The sequence below is a fragment of the Aulonocara stuartgranti genome, assembly GCF_965226115.1.
Source record: "Aulonocara stuartgranti genome assembly, chromosome: 3".
Lineage (NCBI taxonomy): Eukaryota > Metazoa > Chordata > Actinopteri > Cichliformes > Cichlidae > Aulonocara > Aulonocara stuartgranti.
The window spans coordinates 30,728,053-30,742,875 of NC_138941.1; the positions used below are offsets into that span (position 1 = coordinate 30,728,053).

Genomic DNA, 14,823 nt, shown 5'->3' on the forward strand with positions numbered 1-14,823 from the left:
ACAGGGTCAGCATGTCTAGATTATAACCAACCTCTAAGGGTCTGCTTTTCCTAGTGACGTAAACTTGAGACTGAGCGCACAGGTTTGTGTTGTGGGGATATCCGCGTACCTGCTAATTTTTTGCGACTTTACAATGCACCAACGTCACCTCAGGCAACAGACTTGAAGAAAACCTCTGAAGTGCAACAGGAATGACTACTCGGCCGTCACGTCTCCAGCTGCCTGTGACCACAACAGAGGATAATTGAGGCTTAAGCCCACAGTGGTAGCGCCTATCCTCAGTACATAAGAGAACCAGTTTATCAGACTGTTAGCTTAGTTTTAGAGTTCAGCAGTTCTCTGACGTCTACACATGCCTAAATAATAAGCACTGTCATAATGTGGTAGGTGCTACAGGGAAAACTGTGAATTTGAATCTTAAATGTTAGAAAGGGTATAATGTGAGCAGTCCACCAGCAGAACCGGTAACCTATACAAGTTTTAATAGGAGAAAAAAGGGGAGTTTCCATTTCTTGCTGTATTTTTAATCAGCATTTGCTTCCCAGCTATTTACAGATTTTCTTACATCTGAAGCAACAGATGTGGCGTTTTCTCTATAATGGTGACAGCTGTCGGATGAGGACGGTTTCCAATTACATCTCTAGGTTTAAAATGCGTTATTACTGTCTTCCTCCAAAAGTTCACAGAAAAAAACGTGTGTTTGTGTGTGATGCTTATTTTGTTTCACTTGGGTAATTGTTATATAATCACTGACCCAAATGCTTTAAAGTCGTGTCCTTTTTTTTTTTTTTTTTTTTTTATAATCACTGATTCTGTGTTCTTGCAGTTTTAAGGAAATAGGGCTGGTCAGTGGCACTAAAAAGTCAGCGAATCACAAACCTTTTAAATGCCCTGTAATTTGTGCTCTGTCATGTTTCTTAGTTAAATTTCTTTAGCCTTTTGCTTACAAGTCATTACATTGTCTTTATGGTTAAACTGTACTCCCTCTTTCACAGGAGTCCAAGTTATCATCTGTCCGCTCCAGTACGTCGCGAGGTCGAAACTCCGTGGCCACGACCACATCAGACGAGCAGCCGCACATCGGTAACTATCGGTTACTGAAAACCATTGGCAAAGGCAACTTTGCCAAGGTCAAACTGGCACGACACGTCCTCACCGGAAAAGAGGTAGGCATGAGTGCACGCGCCCACACACACACACACAGGCTAGATTGGACTGTACGCTTTAATCTTATCCTGCGGTTCCACTTACAGAGTCGTTCTGACTTTGTGAACTTGGCTTTTATTTTTAGCTGCTTCGATCACATTCAGGAGAAATGCTCTAGTATTGACTCTTTATTTAACCAGAAACAGGCTCGTCAGTGTTTCAATAACAAACAGGCTATGCTAGGGAAACTGCTGAGACATGCTGTCATGTTGTGATGATGAAACCTGATGATCACTGCTGGTGGTGATAATAATAACAATAATAATAGTAGTAATAGTAATAATAACAGAAATAGTAATAATAGTGTACTTATTGACAATACAAGTATACCTGGTAATTAGACTTTGACAGAAAAGAAGCCTCAACCTTTTCTTTCCAGTTAGCAAAGATGGTAAAAAGCAGGAAAAATGGCTGCTAAGTGTTAATCTGTCTTCCTGGTTGCTGAGTGTAGGGGAGGGTTCATGCTGTGCTACACAGTTTGGTCTGAGGCTTGCATGGCTTTGGAGACAGTGCATCTGCTGCAGGAGATTAGTTCACCATTGTCAGCCTGAATAGAGACGCCCTAAATGTCTCCGGTTTACTTTGAATTCCAGATGTGATGTAACCCGGTGATCAGTCCCTTTAAGGGAAAAGCTGGGACTGCAGTGAGCCCATGCTTGGTTCTGTCTGTTGCCCAGTCAAGTCGGCTCTCCAACTGTGTGTGTGTGTGCATGTTTGTGAGTGTGTGTGTGTGTGTGTGTGTGTGTGAGAGAGAGAGAGAGTGGGGTGGGCGTGCTCTGTCAATGTGTGACAACTCTGTGCCTGACACCCTGATAACATGCCATGTGACCTGCTGGCTGGCGCACACGCACTCTCGCACAAAACGAAAACAAGGGATAGTCAGAGGGCAGGAAGGAGTCAGATAGACGAGCACGACCAGAAACGGTGAAAGAAAGACGTTAGTTGACAGGGAAAGACAATAATTGGACTGAGGAGTAGCCCTCCCTTTCCCATGTCCCTTTGAAGACACGATTCTTTGTTCCCCCTGCCTTCATGTCCTCTCTCCTCATTTTCTGCGTCATCCTCTTTTTCCTACAGCTCTCACTTTGAATCCATCCCATCTGTGCATTTCTCTCTTTATATATATTTTTTTCCTCTGCGGCTATTTTGATTATTTGTCTTTGCCCTTATGGCTTTTTGTTTTTCAGTCTCCCTTGCTGGGGACTGCTGTTGGATTATGAGCTGTAGGCCCTTAAAATGGCATGGATAAAAAGCATGCTTGAGCTTGAGAGTGTGTGTGCCTCTCTCCTATTTTCTATCCTATTATGCAACTATCACCTGCTGCGATTGTGTATTTATCACTTAATGCTGTGAAATTGTATCGTGTGTGTGTGTGTGTGAGATGTGTCCCAAAAAGAGAGAAGTGTGTGGACATTTGTGTTTGTGCGTGGCTGTCGCAGGCTGTGGTTTTGTGGGTTTGTGTGAGCAAAATGTGCCATAATAAATGAATCAAAGTGTAATGACAAGTGAGCACATTCTTGCTTCTAGGTGGCTGTAAAGATCATAGATAAGACACAGCTCAACTCCTCCAGTTTGCAAAAGGTGAGTTACCTTGCTTTCTTTCTCTCAAACACACACACACACACACACACACACACACACACACACACACACTCCCAGCACAGAATTTAAACCTCAGTCCTTCTCATCCCTTTTCTCAGAAGTCATTTTAAGCCACTCTCCCTGCCCCAAGTGTCTTTTTCTCTCGTTCTCCCTCGCTCTCTCTGGCTTTCTGAAGTGGTCTAGTTTTCGGAGAGAGTTTTAATTACAGGAAACAAGCTGCAATTACTTCCTTTGATCGTGGCAGGGTGGGGTCTGTCCACTTACACGCACACACTGTCTAACCATGTATACGTGCACACTGAATGCACACACACCAACCACTCCACAGACATATATATATATATATATATAACATAGAGTATGTACTTCTATAAACGCCGACGCACAGATGATAAGGAAATGTAAAGACGAAGGGAAAAGGTCACATGGAAGTTAGAACAGGAATTGGCAGGGAATGCTAGTTAAAATACGCTATCATATCTTGAAGTGTCTTTTTCTTTCTTTTTCTTTTTTAAACATTGATTTATATAAAGGCCGAACTAAGAATACGTCAGTCTGAAGCCTCAAGTCTCTAAATCTAAAAAAAAAAAAAAAGCCAAGCAGTTTTAGTTTCATTCAGCATAAGATTTAAATATGTTTACTGTGGACTATATAATGTGGCGGATTAGTACACGTTTGCACTCCAGTGCAATGTGGCTCATTTATCTGTTTTATTTGGGTTATCAAACAGTTAATACAAGTTAGTTTGGATTGCAATCCAAACTAAGAGGCTGTATTTTTGTGTATTTTTTCTTCTAGCTGCATAGCACACAATAGGTGCAACAGTGTAGCCGCTTTCATGTTAACATAAGCATAAACTCAGCTTTAATGTTTTGATGTCGTTTTTAGATTACGCTCAAGGACAGCAGTCTTTGAAGAAGGTAACACTTGTAACAAAGCAATAAATATTTTACACTGAGATGCTGCTTTAGTGGTGCATTTAGGGCTGTTGGTAACTTTAATAGTTCCTGGTTTGCATAGTTTTTATATGGATAAATAGTTAATGTGCCCATAAAGTGCTCAGTCGGCCTCGCTTGACCTTATCTGCTGACTCAGAAGAAATATAATGAGCAGGGAGCAGCGCATCTTTACGCCCTTTCCTGATATGAAATATGCAATGTTTTATACTACATGCACGATTTAACACTACAGTCTAATACATGGACTCAGAACCTTTTAAAATTTGGGGTCTGTATTTTGATACTTGGCTATTGTGGTTATTAAAAAGGCCATACTCCCTTTATGCATTTATGGGAATGCAGGTTATTACAGCTTATAAACTGTGCCTCTGTAGAGAACACAATCTCTCATTTTGGAGAAGCTTATGAATAGATACTGCTGCTGCACGATGCTGGAGGCATGAAAGACTTTGAGAAACATCTGGAACCAGCAGCTGTCAATTTGGCCGTGCGGAAACAGACAGAAGTGTTATTGGGTCTGATCTAGAAAGATTACGGTTCTGACTTTAACAGAAAAGTTATTGAGCTGATATGTTCAGATGTTACCTGCAGGAAGTGCTTGTCTAGAAAACGCTAAATAGTCGCCTTTAACTCATTTCTGTTCAATTATGCAATTCTAAATTGCACCAGACTTTAGATTGGTAGCTGAGTTACTTTGATCTCTGTTGGTATATCATCACTAACTGTTTTTGTTTTCCTTCCTCCTCTTGAACAGGAAGTGAGTGGTTGTGTGTCAGTGTCAATTTACCTACCACAAACAGAGACTCTGGAGTCTTTGTAATCACACAGAAATTACAATACTGGCGTTTGTTTTCGCTCCCTGTCATTTGGAGCAAATGCACATAATCAAGTGATAGACATTTACACTGGAGAAATGACCGTATAAATGAGTGTCACAACAAGAACAACTCCCTCTGCAGTCTGATGGCGTGTTTGACGGTCTGTCTCGTTTCTCACAGCTCTTCCGGGAGGTGAGGATCATGAAGATGTTGAATCATCCCAACATAGGTGAGTCACCCTGAAACATGAGGTTCAAGTGTGTCGTCACTTGCTGGGAGCCAGTGTTTTTAAGGCCATGTAGCCAGATAATATTAATCCTGCTATTTGTTTTTGGTTTTTTTATCCCTTTTTGCTTTCATTCTTGCTCTTTGCTCTGCTTCTCCCTTTGTTCTCTTCTTATTCCCTTGCCCCATCACTCCCTCCTCCTCCATTCCTCTTGCTTTGCCTTTCTCTTTCCACCTGCAGTCAAGCTCTTTGAGGTGATAGAAACAGAGAAGACTTTGTACCTGGTAATGGAGTACGCTAGTGGAGGTAAGTGCGTGTCACTGTGAAATGATTCCCCCTAAAAGTTGTCATTCTGTGATAGACCATAAGTAAAGGAAAAAAATAAAGACCTTTATAAGCAGGATCATTTGCAAAGAGCTTTATTATTGATAAATTTGCTGAAAAAGAATGCCACTGTAAATGTTGTTATAATAATCTATTTATGTTATTGAGTCAATGTGATGACCAGATTTTTATTTATTTATTTTGGTACTGCTGTTGTATCATTATAAGTCAAGTCTGTAATAAAACAGAGTATCAGTAATAAACTCCTAAACGACAACGTTCAGTTCAGTACTCCTGACCCTTTATTCTGGAGGCAGGTATCCAGTTCCAGCACTAAATCTGCTCTCCTCCTCTTTCTGTCGTCTCCCAGGAGAGGTCTTTGATTACTTGGTGGCTCATGGCAGGATGAAGGAGAAGGAAGCCCGTGCCAAATTCAGACAGGTGTGTTGGGTTGAAAACGGCTTTTTCCCCCTCCTTTCACAGAAACTAGTCCAACTTTGTAAGCGTCGTATGTTTCAAGCCAGTTTGGACTGATATTAAGAGTGTACAGTTTGTACTAAGTCTTGCATCACTAGCTCTATCCCGAAATTGCTTTTTGGATGAACTCCTAATGAAGAGCTCACTGTTTGAACCTCTCCATCCTGTCATCCCTCCTCTCCCCTGCTTCTCCCCGTTCCCTCTCTCTCGCTCACTTTGTCACTCTCCAGATTGTGTCAGCTGTGCAGTATTGCCATCAGAAGTGTATAGTACACAGAGACCTCAAGGTGAGAACACACTCGAAGGCATTATTGAATTAGAGTTGGTGTCAAAGCAACCTCCTCCCCTCTCCTCACCTCCACATTTAATCTTCATACAATTGGCTCTTTGAGCTGAAATCCCACCTCTGCAAACGAGTCACCCAGACGATATTCACAAAGTCTGTTAAACGCAAACATGTATTGTATACATTTCTCCTCCTATGTCATCGTTTTGTTGTTTTTTTGTTATTTTTTTCCTTTCTGCCAGCTCATCTTAGATTATCCCAAAAACCAAAGCGCACATTATGCACACACAGATCCAAGGCCTCTGGGTCAGTTTGGTTCATAGTATTATTCAAAGTTGTAAATCCTCTTATTGTCCCACCAGACAGACCTGTAGTCAACACATTATCATGATTAGTGGGACAGAAACCTCCTATTAATGAAATTTTAGCAGCTTTTAGCAAGGTTGGATTTCCTACGGATAACAGTTACTAATGGTTGTCATTTAAAACACACACACACAATAAAATGCAGGCTTAGAAGTAAGCCGTTTCTGGTTGAGACAGAAGGATTATCATAACGCTTGCCTTCCTTCACATTAACACAATCACTGTTGATCTGAGGGTTGTAAAATAAAATAAAAATCGAGCACAGGCTTATTTCTAAGAAGTGCTCCAAAAGGGTGGCTGTAGACCTGCTGGTATCACCCATATTTGGCCATAAGGAAATTGGTTGGCAAGGTTGTAAACATGTTGATCTTAGACCCTCATACTTTGACCTACTTTTAGAGCCAGCCTCAAGTGGCCACAAGATGAACTGCAGGTTTAGGCACTAATGCCATGGCTTCATTTTTCAGGGCTGCTGTTTGGTCTTACAGTGAGAGCAAATTTTGATGAGTGTGCATTTTCACACGGAGACTAAAATGACCCCATTTGAGTGCCAAGACTTAAAAAAATAAAAATAAATGAATACTGTATCGTTGATGTCATGCTCTACTGTATCTCTGCTTCTTTTCATGAGAGATAATAAGGTTGATGTGGATGACTAATAGGTGATTAATATCAACAACAAATCATTAAAAACCTGTGATCTTCCTTTTTTTTAATTTATTTTTTTTAGCTCAGAGGTTAGAGATGATGTCCGTATTGTATTTAATGTTTGCATGCACACTCTCACACACTCAAACGCACAGAAGCTGAAAAGTATTCAGAGCAAGTGAAAAGGAGAGCGGACCTGTTGCTAGGCAACCCCAGCCTCCTTGCTCACTGGTTCACTTCAAGCTTAAAGATACAAACACGCAGGAAAAACTGTGGTCTCTCACGTTTACCCATTGTGCGCTGCTTGAACGGCACAGACGATTCCTGTGAAAGCTCTCTTTCCCACACAGCTGTTTATTTTAACCCAAAGAAAAGTGTTTTAGAAATCCATCTGTACCATGAATGTGCTACCTACAAAGCCATTTGCATGTCAGATCATGTTACATTTGATCCCAAGCTAGTCAGTTTCTTAATTCCACTTTGTCAGCAGCTCAGATTTATACTTTTTGTGCCTCTGATCTGATGAGCCCACAAAGCAGATCTTAAGTGTTTTTCATTTTTTGGCACATTTGGTATGGCGTGGTTTCTTTCCTCCTCTTTATTTGCGCTCCTGTATTTTGAACATAGTAAATGCCCCTTCTTCTGACCTCTCTCCTCGCCGTTTGTCTGCAGGCAGAGAACTTGCTGCTGGACGCAGACATGAACATCAAAATAGCCGACTTTGGCTTCAGTAATGAATTTACTCTGGGGAACAAGCTGGACACGTTCTGTGGCTCCCCGCCCTACGCAGCTCCAGAGCTCTTCCAGGGCAAGAAGTACGACGGGCCTGAGGTGGATGTCTGGAGCCTCGGAGTGATCCTCTACACACTGGTCAGCGGCTCGCTGCCCTTCGATGGACAAAACCTCAAGGTCGGAAGGATGAGTGTGTGTGTGTGTGTGTGTGTGTGTGTGTGCACGCATTACATAAGTGGAAGTCTGTATTCTGTGGGTGGTTGTAGTATTTGTCATGCTGGTTTCTGTTCCCTCTTCCTGCAGAATGCAGAAATTGAACTCTAGAATGGGTGAAAGTTATTATCTCTCTGCCTGTATTGACTTTCCAAATTTGCATTCGTTGATGATATGTGTTCGGTGTTTAAAGAGAGATTTAATGTTTCCTGAACTGCTTTTGCTACCAATCATTCACACCACCTATCACACTGTGCATTCAGTCAGTACCCACATGAGTCATTCTGGAAGTGCAGACACATTTTGGGTGGGCGATATGACATTGAATGTGATGGTATTGATATTAAAATGCCAGAGAAATATAATCTAGGCTTACTGAGCATGCCTTTTGCTCTACCTCCTATTGAGTTTTATGAAAATGCAGTGCTTGACAGAATAAGCACATTCATTACAGCTGAGTTAACAAGCGTTACTACGTGCATTAACCTGCTCCGTGTCTGAGCACATGAAAGTTGATAAATGAGCTGAACGGTGGTGATTTTAAAAATAAATAAATAAATAAATAAATTGCGATGGTACTCTGTGCCTGGGAACTGGAAGTGCGTTCTCGTATTAAAGCTAAAGAAATACCCACAAGTCAGTGAATTTCATTTAATGCTTATATCACCCACGTCCTGTGCTGCAGCTCTGATTGAATCAGAGCTTTTTGAAATGCTAACCAGCTTATATGAATATGGTTCTTGTTTAATAAAACTGTAATTCATTTGTAAGCATAGATAATGTTTAGCTTGGCTATGTGGAGCCATATCTGATTGAGGTAGGAGAATACTGATGAGATTTCCTCTTCACTCGCATCATAAAGTGTTTAATCTTTACATAAACCTTTGGATGTTTAGTTGCTTTGCTTTGCCCAAATTTATTTTCAAAACAAAGCTGTGTGTGTGTTTGTGTTTAAAATTGCTGATTGTTAGCGCTTACTGTTGACTCTTCATATACCTGTCCATCTCCAGGAACTGAGAGAGCGCGTGCTACGTGGTAAATACAGGATTCCTTTCTATATGTCCACTGACTGTGAGAACCTGCTCAAAAAGTTCCTCATCCTGAACCCTTCAAAAAGAGGCAGCCTCGAGGTATAACGCACAGCAGTGCCACACGCACACACACAAGTCACAAAATGCCTTTAATTCAGTTACTGCATTTGTTTCCTTGTGAATGAAACGATCATTTCAGCCACCTATATGTAACTGCGTGAGTCCTACAGATGTTTTGAATGTAGCTCGTTGCTAAGAATGGTGTTTACAGCCCGTATAAGACTGTAAAGTTAGACTTGCTTCATCAGCCATATGTGAGTTTGTTGCTGAGGTGCAAAGTGCTTTTTAAAGACTTAGTAAATACCTGTTAAGAGTAATTTAATTTGGTTGCGCTGAATGTGGATGGAAGGTAACTTGCTCGGATGAAAAATATTACTAAGGTGACAGGGAGGGGGGAAGTGTTGCTGCTTGCATTGGCTTGTCAGGTTGTAGGTTTTGTCAGCGTATGTAGTTATTCCCGATCCTTGATTGGTCATGCTAAAACAACCCCATAAATTCAGTTTAATGTTTTTAAAAATGAGTCATGTGCCTGTTCGTTTAAACCCACTTAAGATTGTACGCACTTGTTTCAATCGGCAAAGTGCATCTCGCTCAAACAATGAACGTACAGTCTATTCTGCTTTAAGAAGCCAGTGGATCAATAACTCTTAACTGAACCCTGCTGTGATTGCGCTCAGCTTTTATCAGACATACAGTCTTTATATAATGTCCATTTTCATCATCGTGGACTCTGCAGCGTATGAGCGATATTGTGGGCTTCATCCTTAAAGTCTAAATGCTTCTGTCAGTGTAGTATCTGAATTGTGACACCGTTAGTTTCCCAGGAGAAAAGTATGGGTGAACTACTACTACTCTGTTCATCTTTCATCCTTCCCCACACTCCTTTCTGCCCATTTGTCCTTTTTGCCAACTCATGCCTCCCTTTATCTGTTTGTTTGGCTTTCTACCAGCAGCAGATAATGAGAGACCGGTGGATGAATGTGGGCTATGAGGAAGAGGAACTCAAACCCTACATCGAACCTCAGCCAGATTATAAGGACCCCAGGAGGACAGGTAGGCAAGAAAAAAAAAGAAAAAAAGATGACTCTCTAAACCCCCTTTTCTTCATCACACACAGCAACACCTAAGCCTGTATACATTCTCTCTTTCTCTTCGTCTTCTTTTTTAATCTTTAGGAGTTATATAAAGTTGGTGTCAGCTCACCGTTCTATTTATAACATGGTTTTACTGTATGTGCAGACATCATGCTGCAGATGGGATTCTCTCAGGAGGAGATCCAGGACTCGCTGGTGAACCAGAAGTACAACGACGTGATGGCCACATACCTGCTTCTGGACTATAGGAACTCTGAGGTTACTCAGGTTTTTTTAAATCATGCTTCACCCTGTAATACCAGAGTCATAATAACTATGCAAGGTACTGTTTGTCAGAGCTGAGCTGTCCTTTATGAAGAAGTGACTCTATCTTTATATATCTTAATAATATGTATATGATTTTTTTTTTTTTTTTAGTCCTTTCTGTTTACGTGACCTATACCAGTTTCTTTCTCTCTTGTATTAAGACGTCTGTTTTGGTTTTTCCCTCAGCTTGATGAAGGTGGCATCAAACCTCGGCCGGGAAGTGATGTAAGCAACATAAATGCTCCCCCCCCGCTTCATAAGGTATAATGAGAACACATAATGTCTTCAGCTAGCGCTTAATGAGGTTTCCCCAACTCCAGCAAGCGACACAGATACACTGACTTGACCACACACATGTAGCAAAAGCTCTTGATGTTTGAGGTTCTTAATCATACACATAGGTCATGGCTTCTACATTAAACTATCCCATTGTGTATTTAAGCATGTTAAATGCTGCTCTGACCTTTTGTGTATCTTTTCTCTCTTTAAGGTACAGCGCAGCGTGTCATCCAACCAGAAGCCTCAGAACCGCCGAACCACCGACCAGGGTGAGATTGGTGTGTGTTGAAGGGGAACGGGAACACTGGAGACATAGTTGTAGTTGTGTTGTAGACATGGAAGATCAAGACGAGGATAAGATTTAGGCTGGAATAAAGGTTAAGAAGGAGAATGAACAAGGAAGAGAATGTTAAGCGAAGGAAGTAGAAGAGTGAGTGCATGAGTAGAGGGCTTGCTATGACTGCTTCTTGATTGATTAAAGTAAAAAAGGAAGTGACAAACCAGCAGGCAAAGCAGAAGAAAGGTCCAAGGTTCAAGCCTATTAAGTGCTGGTCTGACGCACTGTCTTCCTTTTTTTTTTTTTTTTTCCAGGCTCCTCCTACTCCAAAAGGGGAGGTCAGACAGACAACCGGTCAGCAGGGGAGGATTCTGGGAGGAAGGGTTCATCAGGCAGCTCCACCACCAAGGTGCCGGCCAGTCCTCTGGCCTCGTCCGACCGCAAGAAGAGTGGCACACCCTCCACCGTGAGACCTAATACCCATGCTGCTGATATATTTGCATTTAAGCCGTATCAAAAACACAAAGGGTTGTATTTGCGTCATCGCTTGGTACACACACAAATTCCCAAACATGCGCACAAGTAACTGCTGCGTCTGCAGAGCTGTAATTTTTGCCCTTTAGTGTATGCTGTCAACAGCCATAATTACTCACATGCTGTGGTCCAAAGATCAAAATAATTCCTAGTTAATTATCAAACTAAATAAAAACAAGTGGCTTTTAAACTATGAACATCTTAACTGCTCTGCGAAAGTGAAACTGTGCGTGTGAAGCTGTTACACTGCCGTGCTATGTAGTTGCTTTTACATTAGAAGATGGTTAGATAAGGCCTTTATCTTTAAGTTATGTACACCCAAAACGTCTCACCGGGGATGAGAGCAGCGTCCACAAACCTGGTGAAGAACTCGATGTTTCACAGCCTTGTGCCGGGCTCAGGCCTCCGAGAACGAGAGCTCAGAAGCTCGTCTTTCCGGTTACTCACACAACCCTGAACAAAGAGAACATGCATTCCACAGCACATCCGCCCGCATTGGTTACAGCTTCATTCATTTAATGACATAAGCACGTGTCACATGCTTTAAGTGCAGTCACCTGCTCTCATCTGCTCAGTTGGCATCAATTGGCAGAACCCTGAGGGAGTCTTATAACCTTAACATCTGACACAGGAAGTGCCTGACAGGGATCTGTATTTGACGCCTACCATTAAACTAAAACGTAACTGTAAAGGTCGAGTGTGCATATGAAAAATATTTTAGGAAATTTCATGTCCACCCGTTTTGGTTTAAAGCCCCTGGACAGACCTCTTGGTAGGACTGTGTGGGTGTTTAGAAACTTTGCTCGATGGACTTCTCTCTTGAGGTTTGTTGCACCTGTCAGCTCGACACGCCTTTAGACATTTATTAATCATTTATCTGTGGGCTTTGGTGACATAACAGACATGTATTATAGCTCTGCCCAACCTCAAGCTGTGCAGAGCTTAACTGTCATTCTCATGGAAAGTGCACACGTGGGAGTGGAGAGGTTTCAAATGACTATTCAACATGTCAAGGTGAAAATGAATTGGGGTTTTTTTTCTTGTGTCATTCACAGATCATTTGGACGAGGGTGCATGAAAATTAATTTGATCCGGGAAATTCTCTTGAGCGCTAATTACGGCGGTTTTTCATTCATATTAGGTTGTTTAAGCTGCTTGTCCTTTTCCCATTTAGAAGTTTGCTGAAAGGCTGTTCCCTGGATACCTTGGTGGGGTCATCAACCCTTAATCAAACCTTTGTCCCTTTTTTCTAACATTTCTATTTTGATGCTCCTCCTTTTCAGAATAGCATCCTGTCCACCGGTACCGGCCGCAGTCGGAATTCTCCTCTGACCGACAGAGCCACTCTCGACCAGAGCATTCAGAACGGCAAAGACAGGTACGCAAACGCACGCACACTAAATACACACACAGAATTACAAATGAGAGAAGACAAGGGCAAACGCAGCCACTCAGGCGTTCTCACAGGCACTCTTTCTCGTCATTCAAAGCCCAACTAGTTGCTTTGAGGCAGCGCCGCGTCTTCACTCATATACACATAATACAAACACACACTCACCATGGTTTGTGAATGAAGCAGCCCCACAGCTGTCTCAGTGACTGAATCCCAGACCTTGGCTGGTACTCTCCAGAGCTCTGCCAGCTGGCTCAGGGAGGCCCGCAGCCTTCCCCCAGGGTGGGGTGAGCTCTGCTGGACATGGAAATCGGGCTCTCTCTCGGGAATTTAGGCCAAACCTCCAGAAGATTACAGATTACTCGTGATGGCCTGATGGAGGCCGGGAGAAAGCCCTGACGTGGAAGCATCCAAGTGTGCAGGTTTACGTACGCGATCTTCAAACACTATAAAAACGCACAATAGAAGTGTGACACCTCCAGTCCCTCCAGAGTCCCTTCAGGTGTCACACCCATGCTGCACCCAGGTAAAAGAAGGTGCAGAAGTGACATTAATCCTATAAAATCACAGATGGCTAAAAGCAGCATTTAAGTTAAATAATTGATTTTCTTTAGCCTTAAGTCAAGCTTCCATCTTTTTCCCCCCTCCTTGTTCACTGGAACGAGCTACTGTGGAGTTTTATGGAGTATTCCCCCTATTTTCCACTTTCTAATTTCTCATTTTAAACTTTCTGCGTGTGATTCATCCTCCCGGCTCTCCTCTCATCCTGGATCCCCTTTCGGTTTTTAAAAGAACGGTCCAAATCTTGTTGCCCTCTGACGGTTCTGCGCGTGCTAACTTCTGGTGTCAAGCAGCTCATAACACGTCCCCGCATACAGCTATACGCACATCACTCATGCTTAACCCAGCCATGTGCTTTGTGGGCTTTTTCATGAGCATTAAACATAAAACCAAACCATAATCCCTACTAGGACGCAGCATTCATGGTCATGGTTCATACTGCTTTGTTTACCTGTTCATGTGTCCGTCTCAAATGACCCCATTGTTCCCAACGTGGCGCACCACCTACAGTATGGCAGATTCAGTTGAATCCAAGTAGAGGCTGTAAAATCAAGTCTCCTCTGCGTTCACTGTTGGAAACGGTCATTTGAGACAGCATTGCTTTTTTAGTACTGTGGGTCTGTTAACTATGGTAGGCTCTGCTAACTCAGTGGTTGTCATCTGCTTTGATTTTAAAGTTACTTTATTTGATCATCACTAATGCTTTGAAGTTTGGGCTTTTATACTTGTTATACCCTACCCACACCACCCCCCCTTTCTGTCCTTTTCTAATTTCCTTAATTTGGCTTCTTTTATCTGCTGCTGAGCCTCCCTCTGGAGTCGCTCACATTTTCTTGGCACCTCCTTCCTTTGCTTTATTCGAGCTTCCTTTTCCCCCCCTCTTCTTGTCCTTATATTAATCTTTCTTCTTATTTCTTTCTTTTCCTCCCCTCTCTCTAAGGAGATTAGAGACTTGTGATGGAATATTAACTCTTAGTAGCACTATATGGTCCTCGCGTTCACCTCCTAATAGGCTTACATATGCACAAATACATCCACTCACATGCAGAGAGGCGGCTGGGCATGCACAAATTTCAACACGAGTCATACACGCTCACACTCACTACACACTGGGTTATCCAGTTAATATTTTCCATCACCAGCCATGCTAATCCCTGTGTTTCTCTCAGCTGTGTGCTTGTTTTCTGTGTAAATGTCCCTCTTTCTCTGTGTTCATTCTTCCACACTCTCTTGATATCTCTTGTCTCTCCACGGTACCACTCTCCGCTGTCCCTTACACTGTGTGTGTGTGTGTGTGTGTGTGTGTGTGTGTTTTTTCTCTTGTGCATGTGGATAAGGTCAAGTTAACGCCGTCGGTAATGTGCAGAGCTTTGTAGGCTGTAGCAGCCTCCTGATTAGCAGAGGGTTCAAAGAGGAACTCGGCATTTTGTT

At 42.3% G+C, this 14,823-nt stretch overlaps 1 protein-coding gene across 7 annotated transcripts in view; it reads left to right on the forward strand.

Moving 5' to 3' along the window:
• mark2b (MAP/microtubule affinity-regulating kinase 2b) overlaps positions 1–14,823 on the forward strand; it is a 51,404-nt gene that overhangs the window by 21,652 nt on the left and 14,929 nt on the right. For 5 of the 7 annotated variants that reach the window (XM_082527513.1, XM_082527507.1, XM_082527511.1 and 2 more), the window contains exons 2-15: positions 996–1,166; positions 2,734–2,787; positions 4,766–4,814; positions 5,052–5,117; positions 5,506–5,576; positions 5,843–5,899; positions 7,585–7,821; positions 8,868–8,987; positions 9,899–10,001; positions 10,188–10,300; positions 10,535–10,609; positions 10,839–10,896; positions 11,219–11,370; positions 12,722–12,816. In XM_082527513.1, the coding sequence (XP_082383639.1) occupies positions 996–1,166; positions 2,734–2,787; positions 4,766–4,814; positions 5,052–5,117; positions 5,506–5,576; positions 5,843–5,899; positions 7,585–7,821; positions 8,868–8,987; positions 9,899–10,001; positions 10,188–10,300; positions 10,535–10,609; positions 10,839–10,896; positions 11,219–11,370; positions 12,722–12,816 (1,421 nt within the window). The remainder of the gene's footprint in view (positions 1–995; positions 1,167–2,733; positions 2,788–4,765; positions 4,815–5,051; positions 5,118–5,505; positions 5,577–5,842; positions 5,900–7,584; positions 7,822–8,867; positions 8,988–9,898; positions 10,002–10,187; positions 10,301–10,534; positions 10,610–10,838; positions 10,897–11,218; positions 11,371–12,721; positions 12,817–14,823) is intronic. The other 2 variants (XM_082527510.1, XM_082527508.1) reach the window with 2 other exon arrangements.